General features: G+C 36.8%; 1 protein-coding gene across 1 annotated transcript in view; it reads left to right on the top strand.

The window, feature by feature from the left end:
* The window catches only part of LOC136844327 (juvenile hormone esterase-like), a 23,391-nt gene extending 762 nt beyond the window's left edge, over window positions 1-22,629 (top strand). The window contains exons 2-12 of the mRNA XM_067113307.1: window positions 8,513-8,726; window positions 9,512-9,664; window positions 15,020-15,158; window positions 16,612-16,797; window positions 17,095-17,300; window positions 18,075-18,225; window positions 18,412-18,593; window positions 19,114-19,270; window positions 19,657-19,780; window positions 20,249-20,362; window positions 22,039-22,629. Of these exons, the coding sequence (XP_066969408.1) occupies window positions 8,514-8,726; window positions 9,512-9,664; window positions 15,020-15,158; window positions 16,612-16,797; window positions 17,095-17,300; window positions 18,075-18,225; window positions 18,412-18,593; window positions 19,114-19,270; window positions 19,657-19,673 (1,404 nt within the window). The 5' untranslated portion in view covers window position 8,513 and the 3' untranslated portion in view covers window positions 19,674-19,780; window positions 20,249-20,362; window positions 22,039-22,629. The remainder of the gene's footprint in view (window positions 1-8,512; window positions 8,727-9,511; window positions 9,665-15,019; window positions 15,159-16,611; window positions 16,798-17,094; window positions 17,301-18,074; window positions 18,226-18,411; window positions 18,594-19,113; window positions 19,271-19,656; window positions 19,781-20,248; window positions 20,363-22,038) is intronic.
* Window positions 22,630-22,854: the final 225 nt, after the last annotated feature.

Below are 22,854 nucleotides of genomic sequence, written 5' to 3'. Positions count from 1 at the left end.
ATATATATATATATATATATATATATATATATATATATATATATATATATATATATATATATATATATATATAAAGATGACTGCAGAAATGTCTCAGTATTTGTGTATTAATTCACTGCTCAGTGAAAAGAGAAAGATGGACTTTTAACGGAGCCTGACCAATTGTCCATGTCACGCCCAGGGATAGAAGTTGGGCCAATTTCCCTGGTAGACAAGAATACCGAGTGCGAAAAAGAGAGAGCAAGTGGACGGAATTGGGTTATTATTTATGTAGCATACGTGGAATTAGGAGAACTGAGAAGACGAGAAACGTAAAGGCACGAAGAAGCGGTGGTGAGAAAAGGTCAGACGAGAGCGAAAAGATGGGTCAGAGTCTTGTTGAGGACGTTTGCCCCCATGGAGAGGATAGGGGAGGATGATAGGCTGGTAAAAATGTGGTATAATTCAGGTGTGTTTTTTGAGAGAGAGAGAGAGAGAGAGAATTATTTTGGGGTTTGATTTATCATGTTTTTTCCATTTATCTGATCTAATATGAAAAGTTAAGTATACCTTAGTTTAACCAGACCACTAAGCTGATTAACAGCTCTCCTAGGGCTGGCCCGAAGGATTAGACTTATTTTACGTGGCTAAGAACCAATTGGTTACCTAGGAACGGGACCTGCAGCTTATTGTGGAATCCGAACCACATTATACCGAGAAATGAATTTCTGTCACCAGAAATTAATTCCTCTAATTCTTCATTGGCCGGTAGGAGATTCGAACTCGGGCCTAGCAGAGTGCTAGTCGAGAACTCTGCCGACTCGTCCAACGAGGAACTATCTAATATGAAGGCTTTGAGAGAGAGAGAGAGAGAGAGAGAGAGAGAGAGAGAGAGAGAGAGAGAGACTAAATGTTTGGACGAAAATGAAAATGGAATTGGAAGGAGGATGGTCATAAATTGAATGACTGATTACTTTTTAATGTCTTAGCGCTACAGCTGAAGTTCCTGCAGGGAAGCAGTGCCGTCAGTGCACCTCACGTGGTGTACTGTAGGCAGTGCTAAAGGGTGTTGCAGCGTACCACGTACTCTTTCCACCATTTCTGCACCTTTTCTTCAGCCTTGCTTTCCAGCCTCTCTGACTATTACTTCCTGGTGCAACTGTGGGGTTTGATTCCAGTTTTACCTTTACGTCCTTGTGCTTCATCTCCTTCATTTTTAGGATCTATTTATCTTGCTGTCCAGCCACTCTAACTTCCCCTTTTCGGTGTCTTAATCGCTGAATGCCCAAAAGTGCCCAAGTGCCTGGCTGGATGAGCACCGAGAGTACTCATATTCAACTTTAACATGAACATCAAAACAGAGAGAGAGAGAGAGAGAGAGAGAGAGAGAGAGAGAGAGAGAGAGAGAGAGAGAGAGAGAGAGAGAGAGAGAGAGCGCGCAGGTGAATGGCGCAGTAAGAGTAGAAGAGGTCGATGCACTGCTTGAGCCTTCTGGAATTCATGCACAGGTTTTTTAATAATTCGGCACTTGTAGAAGGAATATCGCAGTGACTACATGATTCGTTTACAGTGAAGCCACCCATAATTAGGGAATTTTATATATATATATATATATATATATATATATACATATATATATATATGTATATATATATGTGTATGTATATATTGTACACTAGAACTTTAGCACATAAGAAAACATTGCATAAGAACGGTCATTTAAATATGAAATAACAATTAGAACAAGTAATAATAAAAGTCTGTCAAGCCGATTCTTACCACAAACAAGGAAAGTCGCAAACGATTCAAAACAATTTTTAAAAATTACAGTACAAGTATTAACTACACATTTTCAAGAGTAAGCCGGAAAACAAAAAGATGATAAAAAATATCACTGTCCAAGTAAATGACCAAATCAATCCTTCAGAAAACTGTATGTAAAAAACGAGAAAAGAAAGAGGAATCAATATGTACAATCATATATTTAGATGCACATACTGTACATGTATGCCAGCACATACAGAAATTTGAACACCTATGCACAAATATAAAGCAGACATTATATACATACACAAATGCCCACGGACACATGTACATTGATTAATAGGTTTAGCTTCACACAGGCTCTCTTAGGTACTCAGTTGTTTAACAGTTTGAAAGACCAGCACTAAGTTCATTTTGTCTCCATGATAACATTTTATAAGAGGGGAACGTAGGACGTTTCGTTTTGTAAAATGATTACAAGAAATGATCGATCGGCCTCTTTTGTTTAGTTAATCCGATGATCGAATTTAATATATTGTAAATATATCGCATAGGTACGTTTATCAAGCTGTGTCATAAAAAGATGATATGTACGATTTGTTTCAAGTTTGCGTAATTCCTGCTAACTGTCGATTTGTAATGAGAGGAGGTTTATGAATTCAACGTCTGCTGGGATAGACGAGAACAAGTAAAAAATGCGCCGAAGTTTCTGCGGCGCAATCGAGTGTTCTGTACAGCCACTACAGCGTATAATCAAGGCCACCGAAAATAGATCTATCCTTCGGCGGTCTCGGTATAAAGCTGTATGAGAAGCGGCCCATGAAACTTTAACCACTGCCTGGTGGTGGCCTATCCTATATCTTTGCCTACGGGCTGCTCTATGAGCAAAAGCCCGTGCTGGCATATGGCCAGCTTAATAAAAAACAACATATATCTTTACCAGACGCACGATTATCGCTAACTTTAACCTTAAATAAAATAAAAGCTACTGAGGCTAGATGGTTGCAATTTGGCATGGTTGATGATTGGAGGGTGGATGATCAACATACAATTTGCAGCCCTCTAGCCTCAGTAGTTTTTGAGAACTGAGGGCGGACAGAAAAAGTGCCGAACAGAAAAAAGTCGGGAGAGAATAAAGTGCGGACGGACAGACAAAACCGGCACACTAGTTTTCTTTTACAGAAAACTAAAAAAAAGGAAGATAGAGTGAGACATACGATAATCTGAAAAGTTACGGTCTTTTCAAGTTTTCCGGAATACTGAATGTGCCCAAATAACAACTCTTACACAAGAGGCATCATTGCATTATTGCATCGCGTTCTCGTAATGAGGGCGAGCTATATCCGAATCAATGAAAACTCATCAAGATTAAGATCGATTAGATAAACATAAAGTTCTTCCCCAAACCTGCGACGGGTTCGGTATTGATCTACAAAGAGCCTTCAACCTATTGAAGAAATGAGGAGAGCTCATTGCAAATTGTTAACGCTGTTCGTGTATAAACTTGACCCAGCATCAGCACATAAATTCAAGTACCATAAGGCAAACGAACAACGAAGTAGCATAAGGCAAACGAACAATTTTCAAAGATAAACAGAAAACAATGTCTTCGTGAAAGGAAAAAGGGAAACACGTGCATTTCTTTCAAACGTCAGTCGCGCTGAATGACGTAGTAGCATCTGGCATTCAGTACTCAACACATCCACTTCTAAGCACAACAACGACTCCCATTGAAAGGAAATCGATGTCCTGCACTAGAGGTCACTGACTTAAAGTATTTTTGTTGCCCTGGCTGAGAGCCTTTCGACGCCCGTGTTGGGTGGGGAGGGGAGGGTTTCCTTGTACGTGAGAACTCTTTTTGGCATGCCATTCTTCTACGCAAGTACATCATCATGTGTAAGCTTTTAGTTTTTTATGAAAAAGTTTCAGGTATTTTTGATGTTTGTGTTTATTACACACACAAACGGTTTTATTGTTTTTATAAATATCTACGACGCATCATTGGGAGTACTTGCGAAGTGCATAATGGTAGTGTCTGGCAGTGGGAACGCGACTCGTCATGAATAATGTATTGATCACATGACATAAATGCGTAGCTACTTTCAGTCTGGATGGATACTTCTTAGTAAACGCAAAGTCAGTATGTGCATTATGCAAGCGCCCAAAAAAGAATACGCTTACACATACATACATACAATTACTTATGAAAATGCCCATGAAAAACTCAACACGAGAGGGTCATAGTAAGTCCTGATATTTTTCTTAAAGTTTTACTTAAAGATTTAACTTTCTTAGAGAATTTGGGCAAGTTTCGCTGGTTCACCTATCAGTGTTTTTCTTCAAATATAAACGACCTTGATATGTATTGTCATTGTTATAAGATGTTGACATTTATAACAGTGTTAAAATACAATAGGTAAATAACACCACAAAGCTCCTTTATACCTCAAATTCAATTAGAAAATGTGCTTTCCTTCTACTCTGTAAGGATGTATTTTTTTGGATAGACAGGGAATATCAGTAATTACCATTTTTTCCGTAAACTGTTGTATATAATTGAAAAGTGCCATTCACGCCAGCGGTAACGAATATGTCGAACTCTGGCCTAACAGTGAAACAACCTGTATCAGAACGTTTTTTAAAAAAAATTCAGAAATAAAATAGTTACTGCTGTTTGGTCGAATGCGCTTATGTGTATGTTTTGTGGTAGAATGCGCATGGCGGTCGTTCTTGTATCTTAAAATCAGGACCTTGCTTAAAGTTAACCGGAAGCTTAAGGCCAATGGGCGTAAAAGGCGATTCGGATAATTTGTTAAGGAAGGCTCATACCTGTCGGTCGTTGACGTACTCGGTAATGCAAGGTCTGTTCTTTAGACCTTGCGGTAATGTTTCTCAGTCTGTCAAATACAATTTTCATGGATGCAGCCGCTTTGGATATTTAGCAAGGGGAATATCCGAGTTAAAAGGCTGATTCACACTATAACATCACGTCACCGACACATCACGTCACGTCAGAGTACGTGAGAATATTTTACATGTAATCAAATACTTGTTCATACCATCACGTCACGCCACCATCAAGCACACGGCATCCACCGTCACATCACGTAACGTTTTCTTGGAAAGAATATTTTGACGTGACGTGACTTGACGGTGCTTATGCAGGTTTCTTACCGCTAAATCTGTGAGTCGCTGAGGTTGGCTACGAACTGAACGGGATTGTGATGGATAGTGTGAATACAAGGCACGGCTAAAGGGACGGCGACGTGACGTGATGTGTCGGTGACGTGATGGTACAATGTGACTCAGCCCTTATGTGTCCTAGCCTATCAGTGTGTTTATGAGGAAGGTATTATGTTGATATTACTCGCGCGCGCGCGCGCGCGCACACACACACACACACACACACACACACACACACACACACAGCCAGGTATCTAATTCACTACCTATATGTGATTATAAATAACAAGGGTAATCACAGGTCGGGCTTAACTCGATGTGCCTCGGTCTGAAATTTTGGCCAAAGGCCAAGCGACGGGACCTATGAGGTCGTTCAGCGGTGAAAGAGAAATTCACAGTAAGAAGGTCTGAAAGGTCTAACAGGAGCAAAACCTCTCAGTTGCATTATGAAACAGTTGTTAGCGGGTGGAGTCGAATGGAAGAAAGAGAATATGAGCGAAAATGCAGTAAAAGGAATGAAAAAGGTTGCAGCTAGGGGCCGAAGGGACTCTGCAAAGAACCTCTTTTGCAGCGCCTCTTCGGCCCCTAGCTATAATATGTCATGAATATGCTCAAGACTACGGTCTACCCCAAAGCCAAATCAAAAGTCCTTCAAAAGAAGGCATCGTGCTTACCCCATAAAAAAAATGGGAAAAAAGCACGTTAAAAAGAAGAAGAGTCCTTATTATTAAAATTCTTTTTGAAGTTATGACCTCATACTTGATCAGAATGAACTAAGGTTATATATGTATGTTTATACACACACACACACACACACACACACACACATATATATATATATATATATATATATATATATATATATATATATATATATATATATATATATATATATATATATATATTAAAGAGAAAACGCCTACTCGTGTGTGGTGGTGAGTCAGTTGCAGGAATGGATTGTGTCTTAAAGTGAGAATAGCTCTCCGTCTTAGTCATGGCCTGCTAATGATTTTCGATATCTGTCTTCTATAATATTTATAGAGATATGTTCAAGAGCTCTGGTTGTCAGAAAAGTAATATCATCCTGAGTGCTACTACTCTGTGTGCTTATTTTCGGGTTTCATCACGCATGCACGCCTACGTCTTACGTACAAGCATTAGATTTTGTGTCATGCACAAACATACACACACACAAATGTGTACTATATATATATATGGTATATAAAATTCATATATATGTATTTATTATATATTATAATGTGTGTGTGTGTTTTTTTACATACAAGCAGGACAAACAAACGTGTTATTCGGATATGGATTAATCCATAACAACCTTGGACATGACATCATTTGAAACCAATTGATTATAGGAATCAATATGATACTTGAATATTGAAGCTAATAATCCCTCTTTCGAACAGAAGCAACGTAGTAAAATGTCAGCTGGGTACAAGGTCAAAAGGTTTTTTTTTTCCTTACAGCGTTGCTCTGTTTGCACCCTGAAAATGCAAAGGTACTGCTTGCTCCGTTTTAGGTTGCAATGCGGTTGTCTATCTTCCTGGTAGTTGGTGTACTCGTCACATGTGGATTACTTTACCATTGTTTGGTCAGTTTGCCGGTATTTCTGTAGAAGAAACTGTTATAGTTATTACGTATTTTATTGCTGTTCCAGGGTCATTATTATTATTATTATTATTATTATTATTATTATTATTATTATTGAACAATATGGCCATCTGGATGCCGTTTAGCTCGTATTGTAGTTTCTCAATCTCTCGAGTGAGTTTATTCGTAGCAGCTGGTAAATCATACAGCAGGGTCTTCTTCCGAGATATTATTATTATTATTATTATTATTATTATTATTATTATTATTATTATTATTATTAACGAGACCACTGTATCCCATATTTGGAACTTCATGAATGATTTTTTTGCAATGCAAGAGGAAATTGCAGGAAAGCGACGTTAAACGCCTTTGAACAGCTTGAAAACTCAAAAGGAATTTGCATGGAACTTTCATTGCATTTGCTGCGTCCATAGTAAAACTAATTGTTTTAAATATCTGCGAACACTCACAGGAATAAAGAATGACGATGCTGACATATACACATACTAAGAGGTAAACTAATGGGGCAAAAGGCAGTAAATAAGTTTTATTCATGACTTCATCCTGACCTACCAAACTCGTCAAGTATGGCTCTCTTTTGACATAAAAAGCTAGAAAAACAAAATAGACTCACGTGAGCGTACACTTGTTTCTCATTTACTATTATAGGTTTGCTTATGTTCTTTTGGTAGTAGTAGTTTATTGAATTTTTATTTTACCGGTTAGTTACTGACATATTATTTCATTTTTCATATTAAGTGGATTGGTTTTAAGTCAAGAATATCAGTGTACTGTAGGTATTACTTAAGGTTCTGTGCAGCGTGCCTTCGGCCCGTAGCTGCAACCCCTTTCGTTCCTTTTACTGTACCTCCTTTCATATTCTCTTTCTGCCATCTTACTTTCCACCCCCTCCTAACGTTGATTCATAGTGCAACTGCTTTGAGGTTTTCCTCCTGTTACACCTGTCAGACCTACCTACTCTCAATTTCCTTTCCAGCGCTGAATGACCTCATAGGTCCCAGTGCTTGGCCTATGGCCTATACTTTATATTCAATTCAATTCAATTCGCTTTCAAGGAATTCAAGGCAAAGGTAAGGAAGTTGGCTGTTCTGTCGTTCATTGAGAGATGTTTTGTTTTTTGACGTAAACTTGATGTAAAAAATGAAGAATTTGCGCAAAGGCACATTTTCGTTCGAGTGATTAAAAAAGTTTATTGAAAAAGTGGCTTTGCCATGCATTAATGATCATTATTAAGTAATATGATGTCTGTGGCTGCGACCTTAAGCATAAAATATTACTAGTCACTTTCCTTTCACAGACCACGAGCGTGCCCTATAAAAAATTATGATATCTGTGTTCAGCTGTACAGTACATTCCATTGTAATGGCTCTCTCTCTCTCTCTCTCTCTCTCTCTCTCTCTCTCTCTCTCTCTCTCACACATGCACACACGAAATTGATGGGAGTCCTGCTTGATGGTTATTCAATAATTAATATGACATTGGAAATACTATAATGGAATCATAAAATCATAATTTGAGAGGAGGAGTTTCCAGTTCATGTTATTATGAGACGGTGGTTTCTTCTTCTTTTTCCTCTTCTTCTTCTTTGCTGTTCCCTGATCAAGATTCTATTTAACAATGAATAATAACATTATTTATCTTCGCTTTCGTGATACAGTCGTGTTGATATCCAAGCCGGATAGTATTGCTAAAATGGCTGGTTCAAAATGATGAATATTAACCACAACCCCTCCCCACTTTTTTTTTTTTTTTTTTTTTAAAGCATAAGTTACCAGTGCTTCAGCTCATTGCATTTTTCATAACGGCCCCCTTTCCTAATTTATTTTATCAGCCGTGTCCTTTACGGCTCAAGCTGCAGCAATTTGAGGTTGTTTGAGGTGAAAATAGCTAATGAATAGAAGGCTTTGAATTATTATTATTATTATTATTATTATTATTATTATTATTATTATTACAGAATGAAACCAAAGGCAGCGTTCGCGTTCTTGGTAACGGTGGGCTTGCCGTTCCTGGCAGCATCCATGAATGCAACTTCGGAGGGAGTCTGGAAGGTTGATCTCCGACAGGGAGCCATCGAGGCGCCAATGACGAAGGAAGAAGATGGCACTCAGTACTACGGCTTCAAGAACATCCCCTTTGCTGAGCCTCCTGTTGGGGATCGGAGGTTCAAGGTTAGTGCTTGTCTTTTTATTCCTTCTCTCTCTCTCCCCCCCTTTTATTGGACGTGTGTGCTGTACCGTTTCTGCTCGTACACGCTTGTCATTATTATTATTATTATTATTATTATTATTATTATTATTATTATTATTATTATTTGGTAGATGAACCCTATTCGTATGGAACAAGCCCACCAAAGGGGGCACTGACTTGAAATTCTAGCTTCCAAAGAATATGGTGTTCATCTAAAAGAAGTAACAGAAGGTAATGGGAAATACAGAAAGAGTAGATCAATTATTAGAAAAACAGATAGATTAACAAGTTAATAAATAAGAAACAGAATCAAATTAGTGTGCTTCCTGTTGGTGAAGGAGGTTTGTTTGTTTGTGGGTGCGATGTTTTGCTGTCAATCGTTTTGATAGAGGAGAGGAATCTGTAAGAGCCAGTTTCAGGAATGTATCAATAGATAAAAAATGATTATGGATGATGATGAATATTTGCTAAGATTAGTATGAAATTCATTTTTATAGATGATTCAGTCAGGTGGAGAGGAATGGAATTTGTTAAAGGGGAAGCGAATGTTTAATGAAAAGTAAATGGAAATTCTATACGAACAGAAGCAATAGCTAATGAATGGTACCATAAGTCAGGAGTATCACCAAGGGAGCGAAGTTTCTCAGTACGTCTGTTTCTTGTTGGTATAGGTCTGATTTACATTCTGAAACTGGAGGAGGAATTAATCTGTTAAATACGAATGTACACTTGTTTGCCAATTACACTTTCTTCATTCCTCCCACAGAACCCAGTAGCTGCTGCCTCATGGACAGGTGTAAGAAACGGTTCAGCTTCGAGTTCCGTTTGCCCTCAGTTGGACTCCGAAGCTTTCTCCGAAGGAATGGTCAAAGTAATGGGAAGCGAAGATTGCCTCTACCTGGAAGTCTATGTACCAAGGGTAAGTGATGATTCTCTGTTGGACTTCAATTTACTATCTGGGTCGTTTCGTTTTCTTGACGTTAGGTACTTAGTTTTCACTGTGTCCAGTGTCTCAGTTTCTTTATACCAATTTTCCCATTTTATTGCCGCATTATGCACGGTTTGTTTGTCTTTGCATTCTATTCTTGTTCAGTATTAAGAACAAGTAGAACACAACAAAAGACTATATGGAGATATTTTGTTCCTGTGCAATCTCCTAATGTAAGCAAGTTCTAGCCAAATGTCAGACAAGTAACTAAGACAAGGAAGTAATTACGGCACTCACAGTTAATTGGTGTTTCCGAGCAAGTGCGTGTTCCTCTCAGAAACAACCCAACTTATCAAAAGAATATATATATTATAGGTCGTTGTTATTCAAAGGAAGCCAGGTGCAGAGTTGGTGACAGAATGGTTTATTTGCTTGTGAGTTTAATATTTGATTACCGATATCAGACCTTGTGTGGTTAAGCTGATTATAATTGAAAGAGACTGTCTGATTTAGAGTTTAGTTACTGTCTCTACATATCTGTAGATTTAATCTGACTGTCAGATGTAGGCCCAGAGCTGTGTCGATTAATATTATTATTATTATTATTATTATTATTATTATTATTATTATTATTAATCAGATTTGACTTATATGGAACTAGTCAGCAGACCATTGGGGTAACAATGCAGCTTCCAGAAATTCATAAAGAAGAAGAAAGAGAATAGAGCCAGAGAAGACATATATTAGAATAGGTATGAAAATAGCAACAAATAAACAAATAAATAAAAATCCAGAGTTGCAAAAACCAGCCGAGAAATGAATGCGTAATAAATTGAATGTGAAATATATCAGAGGACAAAAGCTTTCGTCAGGGGGAAGTGACTAATTTCCTAACACACACACATATCAGCTTTCACTGTGCTGCTGCTAGAAAGACGGTACTGTACACATATTCAGTATAAGGAATGAGGGACCTCTAGAACCAGGTAGAGTGACACCGTATAACCTCAGCTGAATATGGACGCTGACGACAGTGCGAGTACTAAAGGTGATAATGAATGCGGCGTATTGTAATTACTAAGTATAAGGAGGAAGCCTTACGACGATGGTAAGAATTATAATAAACCTTGTTGAGAAAAAATGAACCATCATTAAGTAATTTCTTTATGAGTAAGTTAAACGTCTCATTATTGCCCTTGACGTCCGGACAGGAGAATGATACCAGAATAATGAGAGGAAACGATCTGAAAGGTGTGGCATTATTATCATCACCGTACAGTAGATACAAGCGACTTGATGTTCAAGGGTTTCTGTTTAAGTAAAATACTGATGGAGAAATGGATCTAGCATTTGTGGCTGAAAAACTATATCTTAAAGATCAGCTGCGAGTCTTTGTGACTAACTGTTTGCTGCTGAAGAATTTCATGTGACGGCGTCAGAATGATTATTTGGAATGATTATAAGTGGTGTATTATTATTATTATTAGAATCCCATTTCGTAACGTCAGTATAGAATTTACAAGGTTCCATCACAATACCGGATAAGTTGCAAACGAACGTAAATGTCACAGAACAATGGATCAGCTCAGGTTGCATAACGAGCTAAAGAAAAAGAGCACACAACGAAAACCAACTAAAAAAGGATTTACAAACTTTCCCACGGTCCCTTTGGGCAGACTCCCTATCGTGATCATTTAGATGGCCGTGACGGATTTCATCAATTTATTCATCAGCGTATTTACGTCATCATGGGAGAGCCCCGCCCACGTGAATGATTACCTATTAACAAGGCCCGTGGTGCCATATTATTCCGTTTTCCCTTTGCGTGACGTTACGTGTTTATTCCTGTGTCTCTTTCTGTGCGGAAGGCCGACGGGAAGAGGTACCGATGCCTTTGCTCCTTTATTCATGCATGCTCTTAAAAAGGAATTATATGCAGATGAATAATAACTGGTGTCTCATACTAAAGGAGAACGGATGTAAAAATGAAGTTTTTGAATCTCATTTTTTTTTTTATAAATTACTTTGATGGCGTTATAAACATCTTGAAAGGGTCAGCGCAAGTTTTTAATTCAAATATTTTATCATTATATTTAAAGATCGGTAAAACTCACTGCCGTATACCAGTGATTGTTAAAAATGGCCGTATTTTCAGTATGTTCTAGCAGCTTCTCTTCAAATAAATACCAACAAAGTTGTACTTTCTTTGACTTCATAAAAATATCAAGGTGGTTTGTAAAGGGACATTTACTTGAGTGTCTGTACTTTATATGGGCCTATTTTGTCTTAATTGGTGACGATTGAAAATGCATTCCTGATCTTCTTGAAACTATGATTAGGTAGATTGTGCTTAATGAGATATTTAAATGCTCTCACCATTTTTAAAAGCACTTGCAAATGTTAAGTTCATCCTTTGTAAGTGTGCAGTCTCTCAGTGCTTGCACATTTATTCGTGATGCCTGTAAGATATAATTGTAGGGTTTATCTATGTAATGTTATGCATAAGTTGATTTTGTGGTACTGCGTCCTACTAACTCTGAGTATATTTTTCCTGGCTTGGTTGACAGGTTAAAATTCGAGTCATCCCATCTTGAATGTAGAGCTTACTGTGTATTTTTCTGAATCACACATTTTGGTGTTTTGTTATCCATTTTTGAAATTGCGATAAAAGTCATACTAATAATTTATCTTTCAAACGACACTTTCTTGTTTAATTTTGCAAATAATAAGCCTTTGTGTGAAATATTTTGTATCGGAGGTGAAAGGGCAATAAATGTAAGCGCTGTTTCCATGCATTAAATATATCAGAATATGCCCAGCAAAACATTTATTTCTTTTTACTGCACACTACAGTGTTTTGCAGAAATTTTTTTTTTTTTTTTTTTTACTAAAAGGTAAAACCAACGTCAGTATCCTTTACGGGTCTTTATCTGCGTCAGCTCGTACCAAACTTCCTTCCTGCGCTTGTGTACTTTTTTCCACTCCTGTGCGATTTTTTACTTCCTGTGTAATTTTACCCCCATTCTTGCTGCGCTCAGGCAATAATGAATGTTCCTACTATTTTTTTTTTTTTTTTTTGGCGCGGTGACTGATACATGTTCCCTGTCGAGTTCGGTTGTTGCATGACGAATAATAACGGTACGAAGCATGCTGGGATTATAGGTCATTACTGGGGTTGTACATTACAATCTTTTTGAACATGCAGGGTATCTCGGCCATTATACGGAAAACTACAGCATGTCAAAAATAATTTACTTAGAAATGAGTGATTCAAAATGATGAAGCCCACCACCAGTTAGTTAGCATTTCAAATGGAGTGGATTTGATTTCACCATACAGTAGTTATTAGAAAATACATTTTTAAACTGGAAAGAAGAAAAGCCTGCATTGCAAAACACCGTTGAAAAATCTCCAGAATTTTACACGTGTCTGCAAGCAGATCCAAATAATTTTGCAAGTAAATGTCTGCTGAATTTTTATTATTACATTTAGGAACTATATTACGATTAACAAGCGCAAAATGATAGGAATGAAATAATTATGGCCTCCCAGCTTGTTCAGTAATAGAAGTAACAAAAGACAGATTATATTTTTTTTTATTCCTGTACTGTTTAACCTTTAATATATTAACTATTATTTTCTGCCATTAGATCTGTGTATTCCTATGTTTTTTCTTCATTCCTTGGGAAAAATCTACAGAATTGTCGAACTAAAGATTATACCCCATAAAAACATGCATATTTTACGGGATTTAGATATAATGTGCATTGCAGGTTAAATTGCAGTTGTAAAAAGCAAATACAAATATAAGAAATGGCATTAATACAACCATTTACGATCAGTGAGCAAGAATAAACTTATTAGTGCTTAATCCTAATTTAAATCATTCCTAGAGCTTAATCCTAATTTAAATTTAAATCATTACAATTCCTTTATATAGACCTAATGAGCTTTCATTTTTCTATGCTTTGATACTAGGTATGTATGTATGTATAGGTAAAAAAAAAAAAAAAAAAAAATATATATATATATATATATATATATATATATATATATATATATATATATATATATATGAATGTCTTTTCTTGTAATACCACAGTGTATGTGATTATAAAGGTTTATAAAACACTATTTAAAACGTTGCAACCATATATTTCAAAAGCACTTGCTTCTGTGCCATATTCTACCAGTGAACAGGGGTACAGAAGCAAGTGCCTGAAATATATGATTGCAATGTTTAAATAGTGTTTTATAGGCTTTTTATATATACATATGTATAATCATATATAATATATATGTAATTGTATATATATAAACATATGACTTATACCTCTTGATGGCTCAATGGTTACCGTCCACTGGAGTCGCTGAATAGGTTTTCGTGTCACGGGTTCGTGTCCCGACGATTCCAGTTCATTTATCACTTATATAAATTCCCCTTCGGCGACAATTCTCCAACGGAGATATACCGAGGTAGCGTGAATTTCGATATTAAGCGACATTTGTAGCTTCATGATTGTATATAAATCACAGTGTGATAAAAATTTCATATTATATATATATAGTTATATTTATATATTATAGTTATATTAATATATATGCATATTTATACACTTCTGGCTGGTTTGATCATAAGTTGTTTTCAGAAAATTGTCTGTACTCTAGAATTCCTTTTGGTCTGCCTAGACTCCAGCAAAGTTGACTCTCTTGTTATGTAATACAAAGATAGATTTTATCACTCATTGGTTTTCAGTATATCTTAGCTAAGCTATCCCCACCTTTTTTCAACTAATAGTTATTCGTTCTCACAATCAGTTTAGCTCATATTGATGCATGCAAACAGTGAAGTATAGTTCTCCTCATACCATGTATTTGCAATTATGCGTCGTCTGTTTGATCCCCAGTATAAATAATAGAAATGAGGCAAGTTGTCAGAGTTTCAACACACCGTTGACGAATAAAATAGGTCAAGTGGATTTAATAGATGTTTATCTGGTAAAAGCCAAAATGTACAATAGATTGAAGAAGGGTCCTCTGGAAATCCAAGACGTGTTTCCATCCAAGAGAAGAGCAGTCGAGACGATGGACATTTTATATTAAAATGTGACGCCATATCTAAAAAGTTTGAAAAGCTTTAATGTTAATTAGTTGAAGTCATAAGGAGTGAAACATCAAAAGTTACTGAAATTATGCAATGATTTCGTAAAAACACAGGTTTTTATTTTATCAGTTGGGTGAGTAATGGATGCCTATTAAAATTTATAGCGATTGTTAACGTTGTTGGTATTTGAATTATGCAATGAAGTAAAGTTCTCTTGAGTGAATTTTTATTTGCTCTTTCAGAAAAACGCCTCCGAGTTCCCCGTCATGGTGTGGATCCATGAGGGCGGCTTCCTGGTAGGAGGTGCTTACTACGATCCCTCACCTCTCATGAAGGAAGACGTCATTGTTGTCGTTATTCAGTACAGACTTGGTGCCTTGGGTGAGTTCTTTGCAGATTTCATCTTTCCAGATCTGACGTGATCAGTTGATCTGTAGAGTAATTTCTCATTATCGTGATGGTTAGGTTAGGTTCAACACCAGATTTTCTTAAACCCTTAGATTAACCGGGAACATTTAATGCTCCCTGCCCAAAAAATATTATTATGACGAACACTTTGCCGTGTGCTTTTAGAGGTATTATTGATGTAATAATGAATATTTACCATTGGATTTTAGAAATACTGCAGTTAGGCGTCTTACAGATTGCATTCTTTGAATGCTAGTCATGCAGACTTGTAAATGTTTAAGAAAGCATAGTTAACTCCTTCAGAATTTGCGAAGCCTGGGACGTTTGCGGGTTGGGGGCCTCTGCAATCCATTTTCCTTGCTGTTTCAGCGGACTTCACTCCCTGAAATTCAAAGCCTTCCAATGTACTGATGACATCTACAGTTTTCCTGGAGAAATGATTGTTATACTGAATAGGAAGGAATGTTTGAAATTTTTATTTGGAAGGTTCCCTTTTAGAGGTTTCCTTATGTAATTTGCAGAAAAATATTTTAGGAATCATATAGTGTTTTGGGTTGCTGAAAATATCTATATGTTTATTCGAAGTCGTACCTCGTACCTGAGCAATGTGTCGCAATGTTCAGCAAAGAATTTTTAAGATCTGAAAAATCATGTTTCCCGTTTTATAGTTATTCTGAGTGTCTGTGCATACATTGGGTTAAAATGAATAAACTAAAAAATCTATTTTTTCTCCCTATTATGGATTGGTTTTAATTCTTTACTTTCTTTATTAATCAGTTTAGTAATACTTAACCGACTCCATGGTTTTGTCGTTTTGGAACAAGTTAACAGTTTATATCAGTTTATGATTTAGTTCTAATTACTGTCCTTGTAAGTATTTGAGTCTTAAAATACAAGAAGCTGTCCACTGAATTTGTTCCAGAGCATAATAATTTGAATTTTTATTATTAATCGTATTTTATGAAACCTACAAAGGAAAAAATATACTACATAAAAGAATTAGCGGGAGGCGAAATTATTTGTCCAGGATGGAAATTTTTAACTCTGTTATAGTTGCTTTATTTTTTCTGTTTGAATATCTGTTCAAAAATGGCTTCTGGCTCAAAATGTGTCATATGATCACCAGCTCTTGTGTCAAGAGGGAGAGTTACATATAAAGCACAAAAGATCATTGTATCACTTCCCCAACTTTTGGCTTAAGATAAGTAATAATTCTAATATTCCTACGGAAATTTTTTGTTCTCTTCCTGGTATGACATAAAGATGTGAAATAATTTTATCCTTCATGAAGAGTCATAGAGGCCTAATGACTAAATATCTTTTCTAACTATTAAGAGGAGGCAGTTTGGTAGCACAAGAGAAATCAGATTTAGTGAAATGCCAAGTTTCTGTTCCACACTAAATTATATACATACTCATGTTTCAGGCTTCTTGTCTACTGGAGACGCAGTCATGTCTGGTAACTATGGTTTGAAGGATCAGGTGATGGCTCTTCAATGGGTAAAGGAAAACATTAAAGCTTTCGGAGGCGACCCGAGCAAAGTTACCATTTTTGGCTCAGGCTCTGGAGGGGCGTCCGTTCACTTCCTCATGCTTTCACCTATGGCCAAAGGTAAAAGATTTTGTCAAGTGCAAACGTTCGCAATTTCAGTTTTCAATAGTGTTTATTCCACATTCTTTTGCAATTTTCATTCCCTTCTGATCCATAACCTATGAAAGGAAGTACCCTTATTGTTAGTATTTTCCTTCCAGAATATTACTGTTAGAGACGTATTTAAACCTCAAGCCCCATGAAAGGCATGTATGGTTATTCACAAACGTACTTCACAGTGAAAATACAAATTTCTTACTACAGTCATGTTTCTTCAAAATTCTCGCTTTAGATAAGGAAATTCTACTCCTTTTTCAGGCTTGTTCCACAGAGCTATTGCTCAGTCTGGGACTGCGTTATTCCCTGGTCTTCTAAGGGACGACCATCGGCAGATTGCAGGCAAAGTGGGCCAAATGTTGAACTGCACTAATGTCAGCAAAGACAACGTGGATTCTAAAGGTCTTTATGACTGCCTCAAGAATGCTTCTGCAGAATACCTCGTCGAGGTTGCCAGCAATTTTACCGTAAGTCGATGGTATTTTAGGTCATGTATGAGCAATTAAGGAAGACAGAACCGTATTCTGCTGCTAGATACTCTCACTACCCTAAATGAATCCCTACTATCTGGAAGGAAATTTTACCACTGGGGACCCTTATTAAAGAGCCTTAGAGTGTCACACTGGCTTCAGTTTATTTTTATATTGCCTGGTGCTGTAAGGTAGTATAGGAATGGAATGGAATGAAATATAGAGTTTAGGCCAAAGGCGAAGCACTGGGACCTGAGGTCATTCAGGGCTGGAAAGGAAATTGAGAGTAGGTAGGTTTGAAAGGTGTAACGGGGAAAACCTCGCAGTTGCACAAGATGGAAGAAAGTTAATATGAATGGAGGTACAGTAAAAGGAATGAAAGGGCTTGCAGCTAGGGGGGTGAAGGGACGCTGCAAAGACTCTTTAGTAATGCCTGCAGTGCACCCCGCAGAGTACACTGACAGCACTACCCCCCCTACCGGGAGTAAGTAGTATAGCAACGCTACCCCTTAACTTGTTTTAGATATCTGGTTAACTTGCGAACTTAAAGTTGATCTTAAGAGTATCTTTGGAGTGTAAAAATTACCATCTTGGAAGGGACTGATGTAGTTTTTTTTGGTCATGTGAAAATGAACCAAATTTGAAACTTGAGTTAGCAAGCATTGTTTGTTTTTGGAGAGTGTGATATCGGCCACGTAATTGCACTGAGGTTTATTGAAAAATTTAATAATAATTGAATGCCTCCCTTCATTGAAACCATTATTTTTTCAGACATTCTACATATATCCCCAAGTGATGACGCCACGCGTCGATGGCGATTTCTTGCCAGAACATCCCGCCCAAATGTTGAAGAAGGGGAACTACAATAAGGTGAACTTCATGACTGGATTTAACAGAGATGAAGGATCATTGGTGATAAGACGTAAGTGTGGCTCTTTCTGTCCAGATTTTTCTTGATTATATACCGGACAGAGAGAACTAAATTTTTTTCTTTGAAGGAATGTGCGCATTTCTTGCAGAACGCTTATATCTTCGCATTTTTGTTCATATAAAATTTGAATTCTTATAACATGTAGCATCTAAAGCCACCTCTTTTCTGTATATTTAGCACTGCTGATGAATAAGACAGACTCTGATGAATTGGCAAGCAACTTTTCTATGCATGGGCCTGTACTGATGTCCATTCAGGATGGGCGTAGGACTTCGGCCGAATATATGGCCAGGAGGATATTTGCCCACTACATAGGAGGGTTCAACATCACAGAGGATACTGCCGATGACGCCGTGCAGGTGGGTTCCCTCTTTAATATCCATAATGGCATGAGTGATGGTTGTGGAGTTTGTCCGATGTATATTTTTCATAAACCGTTTAGTTAAAATATATATATATATATATATATATATATATATATATATATATATATATATATATATATATATATAATATATATATACACACACACATTGTGCTCCTGTTGACTGTACAATTGTTAATTGACTGTGGTAGGTAACAAACCCGGGAGTGGAAATACTTGTTAGAATCAAAGGTTGCTAGCTTCTGAACTATAGCTATAGAAAATTTATTTATACAGTATATACCCTGTATATATATATATATATATATATATATATATATATATATATATATATATATATATATATATATATATATAAATTGAGAGAGAGAGAGAGAGAGAGAGAGAGAGAGAGAGAGAAAGAGAGAGAGAGAGAGAGGAGAGGTAACATGGATAGATCATTCAGTCTTCTTCTTGCACTCAGTGACCAAGATTTCAGATCTCTCTCCTTCCAGATGATTACTGACTACTGGTTTGCTGTGCCCATGGATGTGTCTGCAAAGATGCACGCCAAAACATACAACATCCGCCAGAAGGTCTGCTTGTATGAACTTCGCCATTGTGTTGATAATACCTACCTGGAGTCATCAAATGACACAGCCGAAAGGCATTGTGAGGAATAATTTCTGTTTTCGAATTGAAGGAATTATAGATAAATGAGCTTTATATATTTGCATTCATTGGGTAACACATTGATATATAAATTGTTTATTCATTCATAAAGATGTACAGTGATATGAATCTAAGGGCCATTAAAAAAAAATGTAAAATCATATTGTTTTGGCTCGTATCGACTACTTCAGCCATGAACATTGGTGACTGTGAAAACGGGGTAAATGCATGACGTATCTTTGTAGCACAGTATATACAGAGAATAATGAGTTTGGACAAGAGTTTTATAATCTTCATAAGTATGTGATCTTTTGTGTTAATTATTTTTAAGGAACATAAATAGTTTTAATGATTGTGATAACGACAGTGGTGCTGATCGCCTTCAGGGGGCGCACGGCGATGATTCCCAGTACTTTTCAATGGGACGCATCCCACACCTTTGACGAATCCCATCGACCTGTTCATGAGAGAAGTCATGGTTTCTCTATGGACAAACTTCGCTCGAACTGGGTGAGTCCTTTCTTGCTTCTTTTCAGTGATACAACAGATACTTCTCCTTTATCTGAACACAATATAGCAGAGAGTAGTTCATCGTCGAGTAGATGAAAGTGGGGTCTTCTGTTTATATTCTTTCAATGCCTCAAACAGCCTGGTAGATGGCAGTGAGGCAGAGAAGTCTGCGGATGAGTAAAACCAGGCAGACATAGAAAATAAGATAAAGTAGGTAACTTTTTGTTTAGCGTCATTTTCATTACGAGACGACTCAAACATTTATGTATACTGTATTTAAACGTCAGGCTTAAGAAAACAGATAACAGAGCCCTTACTAGAGGAATTTAAGATATGTCAGTCACAGCTAATAAGGAAAAAATACTGACAAAAGACCTGAGAAGTCACCTTTGTTTCCTAGTGTCTTAGGAATTGAGGTTCCCATAGCTCAAAACCTCTCAGTCTCTATACTTTCCATCCATTTTGCAGAAATCCAACTCCTGATATGTCTCTTGGCCTAAGTGGTCTCCAGTGCTGGATCCGACTTGCAGTACCTGATTCTCCTTCCCCACACCATACATGAAGAACTCCACCAGATATGAGGTAAGATGAAAGTGTAATCGTTATGTAACAGAATACATGTATTATACTCCATGTTTTGACTTGTCGTCGGGCAGCCAGGGCCAGCTTCTACACCAGTGGTCTCTTTGAAGTATTCTGAGTAAAGAACCTTAGTCCGAGAGCTTCATGTGTAAGTGCAGTTAAGTAGTCAGGGACTGGAACTTAAAAGTTTCGGCCTCCTTTATATTACTGTCATTTTTTTTTGGTATGGGTACACCGGTCACAAGCTAATGACAAAAGTGGTAAATTTACTGTATGGAGGTCAAGTCTCAAATTGGTAATGTTGATGGCCGTGGTTTTTCTGTATCAGTAAGCTTCCAGATCCATTTCGCCTGTTTCCTTTGACTTCTGTCAGCCACCTTCCACTCTCTCTTTATTCGTTTTCATTTTAATTTTCTCTCATGATTCTGACAGGATTAAGGGATGCTGTTGACTGTCCCGTCAGGCTTATGAGAAGGGTAAAGGCAAAATTCTAAGACCAATCGTCATGATTATCCTTTTTGTCAGATTTCTTAAATTCTGGGCCTCCTGTGCTTGTCTTCAAAGTCATGTGATATCTTTCTTTGATGAAGGTCTGAAGACCTACAGATATGAATTCATTCGAAATTAATTATTTTGCATGCAAAGACAGTTATAATACTGGTAGCAGTTTACTCAGAAAATTCTGTAGAACACCTTAGCAGAGTGAACAGTATCAGCAGATTAATAGGCCCTAATATTTGTAACTTATGGCTCATCCTAGGATTTAACAAAAAAATTAGAATCTTATATATTTTTTTCAAAACCACTTCCAGGCATCTGAAAAGATCATAGAAGTAAGCTTTTGTAACTGAGGTTTCTGTGCAAGTTGTGGCACCTAGGCGTCAGTTAAGCCATAAAGATAAATATTTGTAACTATCTCTTTGTAAACTGAGAAGAGTTGATGTGACCTTTAGGCAGCTGAGATCTTAAGCATCTTATATTTGAAAACAGTGAAGATATTCATTCCTAGGCACTGATTATGCATGCAATTCACTGTGTACGTCAATTGCTAGATTTTCTAACCCCCAGGTAATTCAGTTGAAAGGTTTATGTTTTGCATCCCAGTGGCAACAATTTGAATTGTTTTATATACAGTAAAAAGAAATGACGCCATTGATTTTATTCCTAATCTCCAATGCCTCGCTTGAGCTAATTTCGAAGTAAATGATTCACAAAATTGTATGTAGTGGAAATTGATTAATCGTGGCTCATCCTTCGTGAAAAGTCATTGTTAAAAGAATGCCTGACCTCCCATTTTAGTTCTGAAACATTAAGATTCGGAGTGATGGACTTAAATCTGAGGAACTAAGCAAAGGAGGTAAGATTGCAGACTGGTAATATAATCACAAGAGTATTATGAAATGAATCTTTAAATGGCTTCAAAAGGTATCCTACAATTTCTGCAAAAAACCACATTTTTTTCGCAGAGTACCTTATCTTGGGCCAAGCCATACTTGACTTGTTCAAGGTTTTCAGACGATCTTATTTTGTTATAACACAGAGTGCACTTGTCATGATTGATATGTTCTACCATATGCAATTGTGACACCAGGTAGATACAGCTAATCAAACAGTGTCAGTTACCAGCAAAATTACGTATGCGTAAGGGGAAAGAAATGAAATCTTTTATTTTCCAGGATGAGGAGTTCCTGACAAACCTCCCAACGATGCAGAACGAGATTCTGTTCCCTGAGCGCTTCGTCATTGAACAGAATTAGAACACCCCAGCTCTCATGCTGTTAGTAATGCATTGCTTTACACATCAACTAAAGAGGGCTTGCACAACAATTCAAAATAATCAGTGTTTCTTTTCAAGACCAAAAACACTTGTTTAATTGGTCAAGTTATTAGTTTAAAGTGGTCATGGCACTTACTAACTATAGTCAAGTGTGTGGAGAGCAACACAATATAGTCTATTATGGCCAATGCACTACCCTATGATTGTCCTCTTTTGCAATAGAATGTTTTGTCAAGACCAAAAATACTTTTGGTCGGCACATTAGTCATAAGCTGTCAACACACAATAATTGTCAGTTTATTCAGTTGTCACGTGATTCTGTTGAAACATGCATCTATACACAGAATTGACTCTCAGATTCATGAAGTTTCTGACCTTTTTCGGAAAGTTGTATTTGTCTCACTTAAGTGTAAAAATAGGAATTTGATGTATAATCTTTGCACTATCACGATATCAAAAGTGTTTTGAAATTATATATTTTTCACTTTCAGGTTAATAGTTTGTTTTATCCTTTAATTTTATTCAGCAAACATATAGAAGGAAAATGTGAAACCCAAGTTATTCTCTCACACCATTAGATTCACTATGAGTAGAAAATTTATATTTTTTAGGTTTGTGTGCGAATTTACATGCAATATATTACACATCTGCCTCTTGCGTGGATGAAATGAGTGAAATCAAGTAACTTGCAAAGAAATCAAAGTGAATCATTTTT

This window comes from Macrobrachium rosenbergii, chromosome 12 (genome assembly GCF_040412425.1).
Source record: "Macrobrachium rosenbergii isolate ZJJX-2024 chromosome 12, ASM4041242v1, whole genome shotgun sequence".
NCBI classification, from domain to species: Eukaryota; Metazoa; Arthropoda; class Malacostraca; order Decapoda; family Palaemonidae; genus Macrobrachium; species Macrobrachium rosenbergii.
The sequence above is the reverse complement of the archived record's forward strand: the minus strand, read 5'-3'. Positions and strand labels throughout refer to the sequence as shown.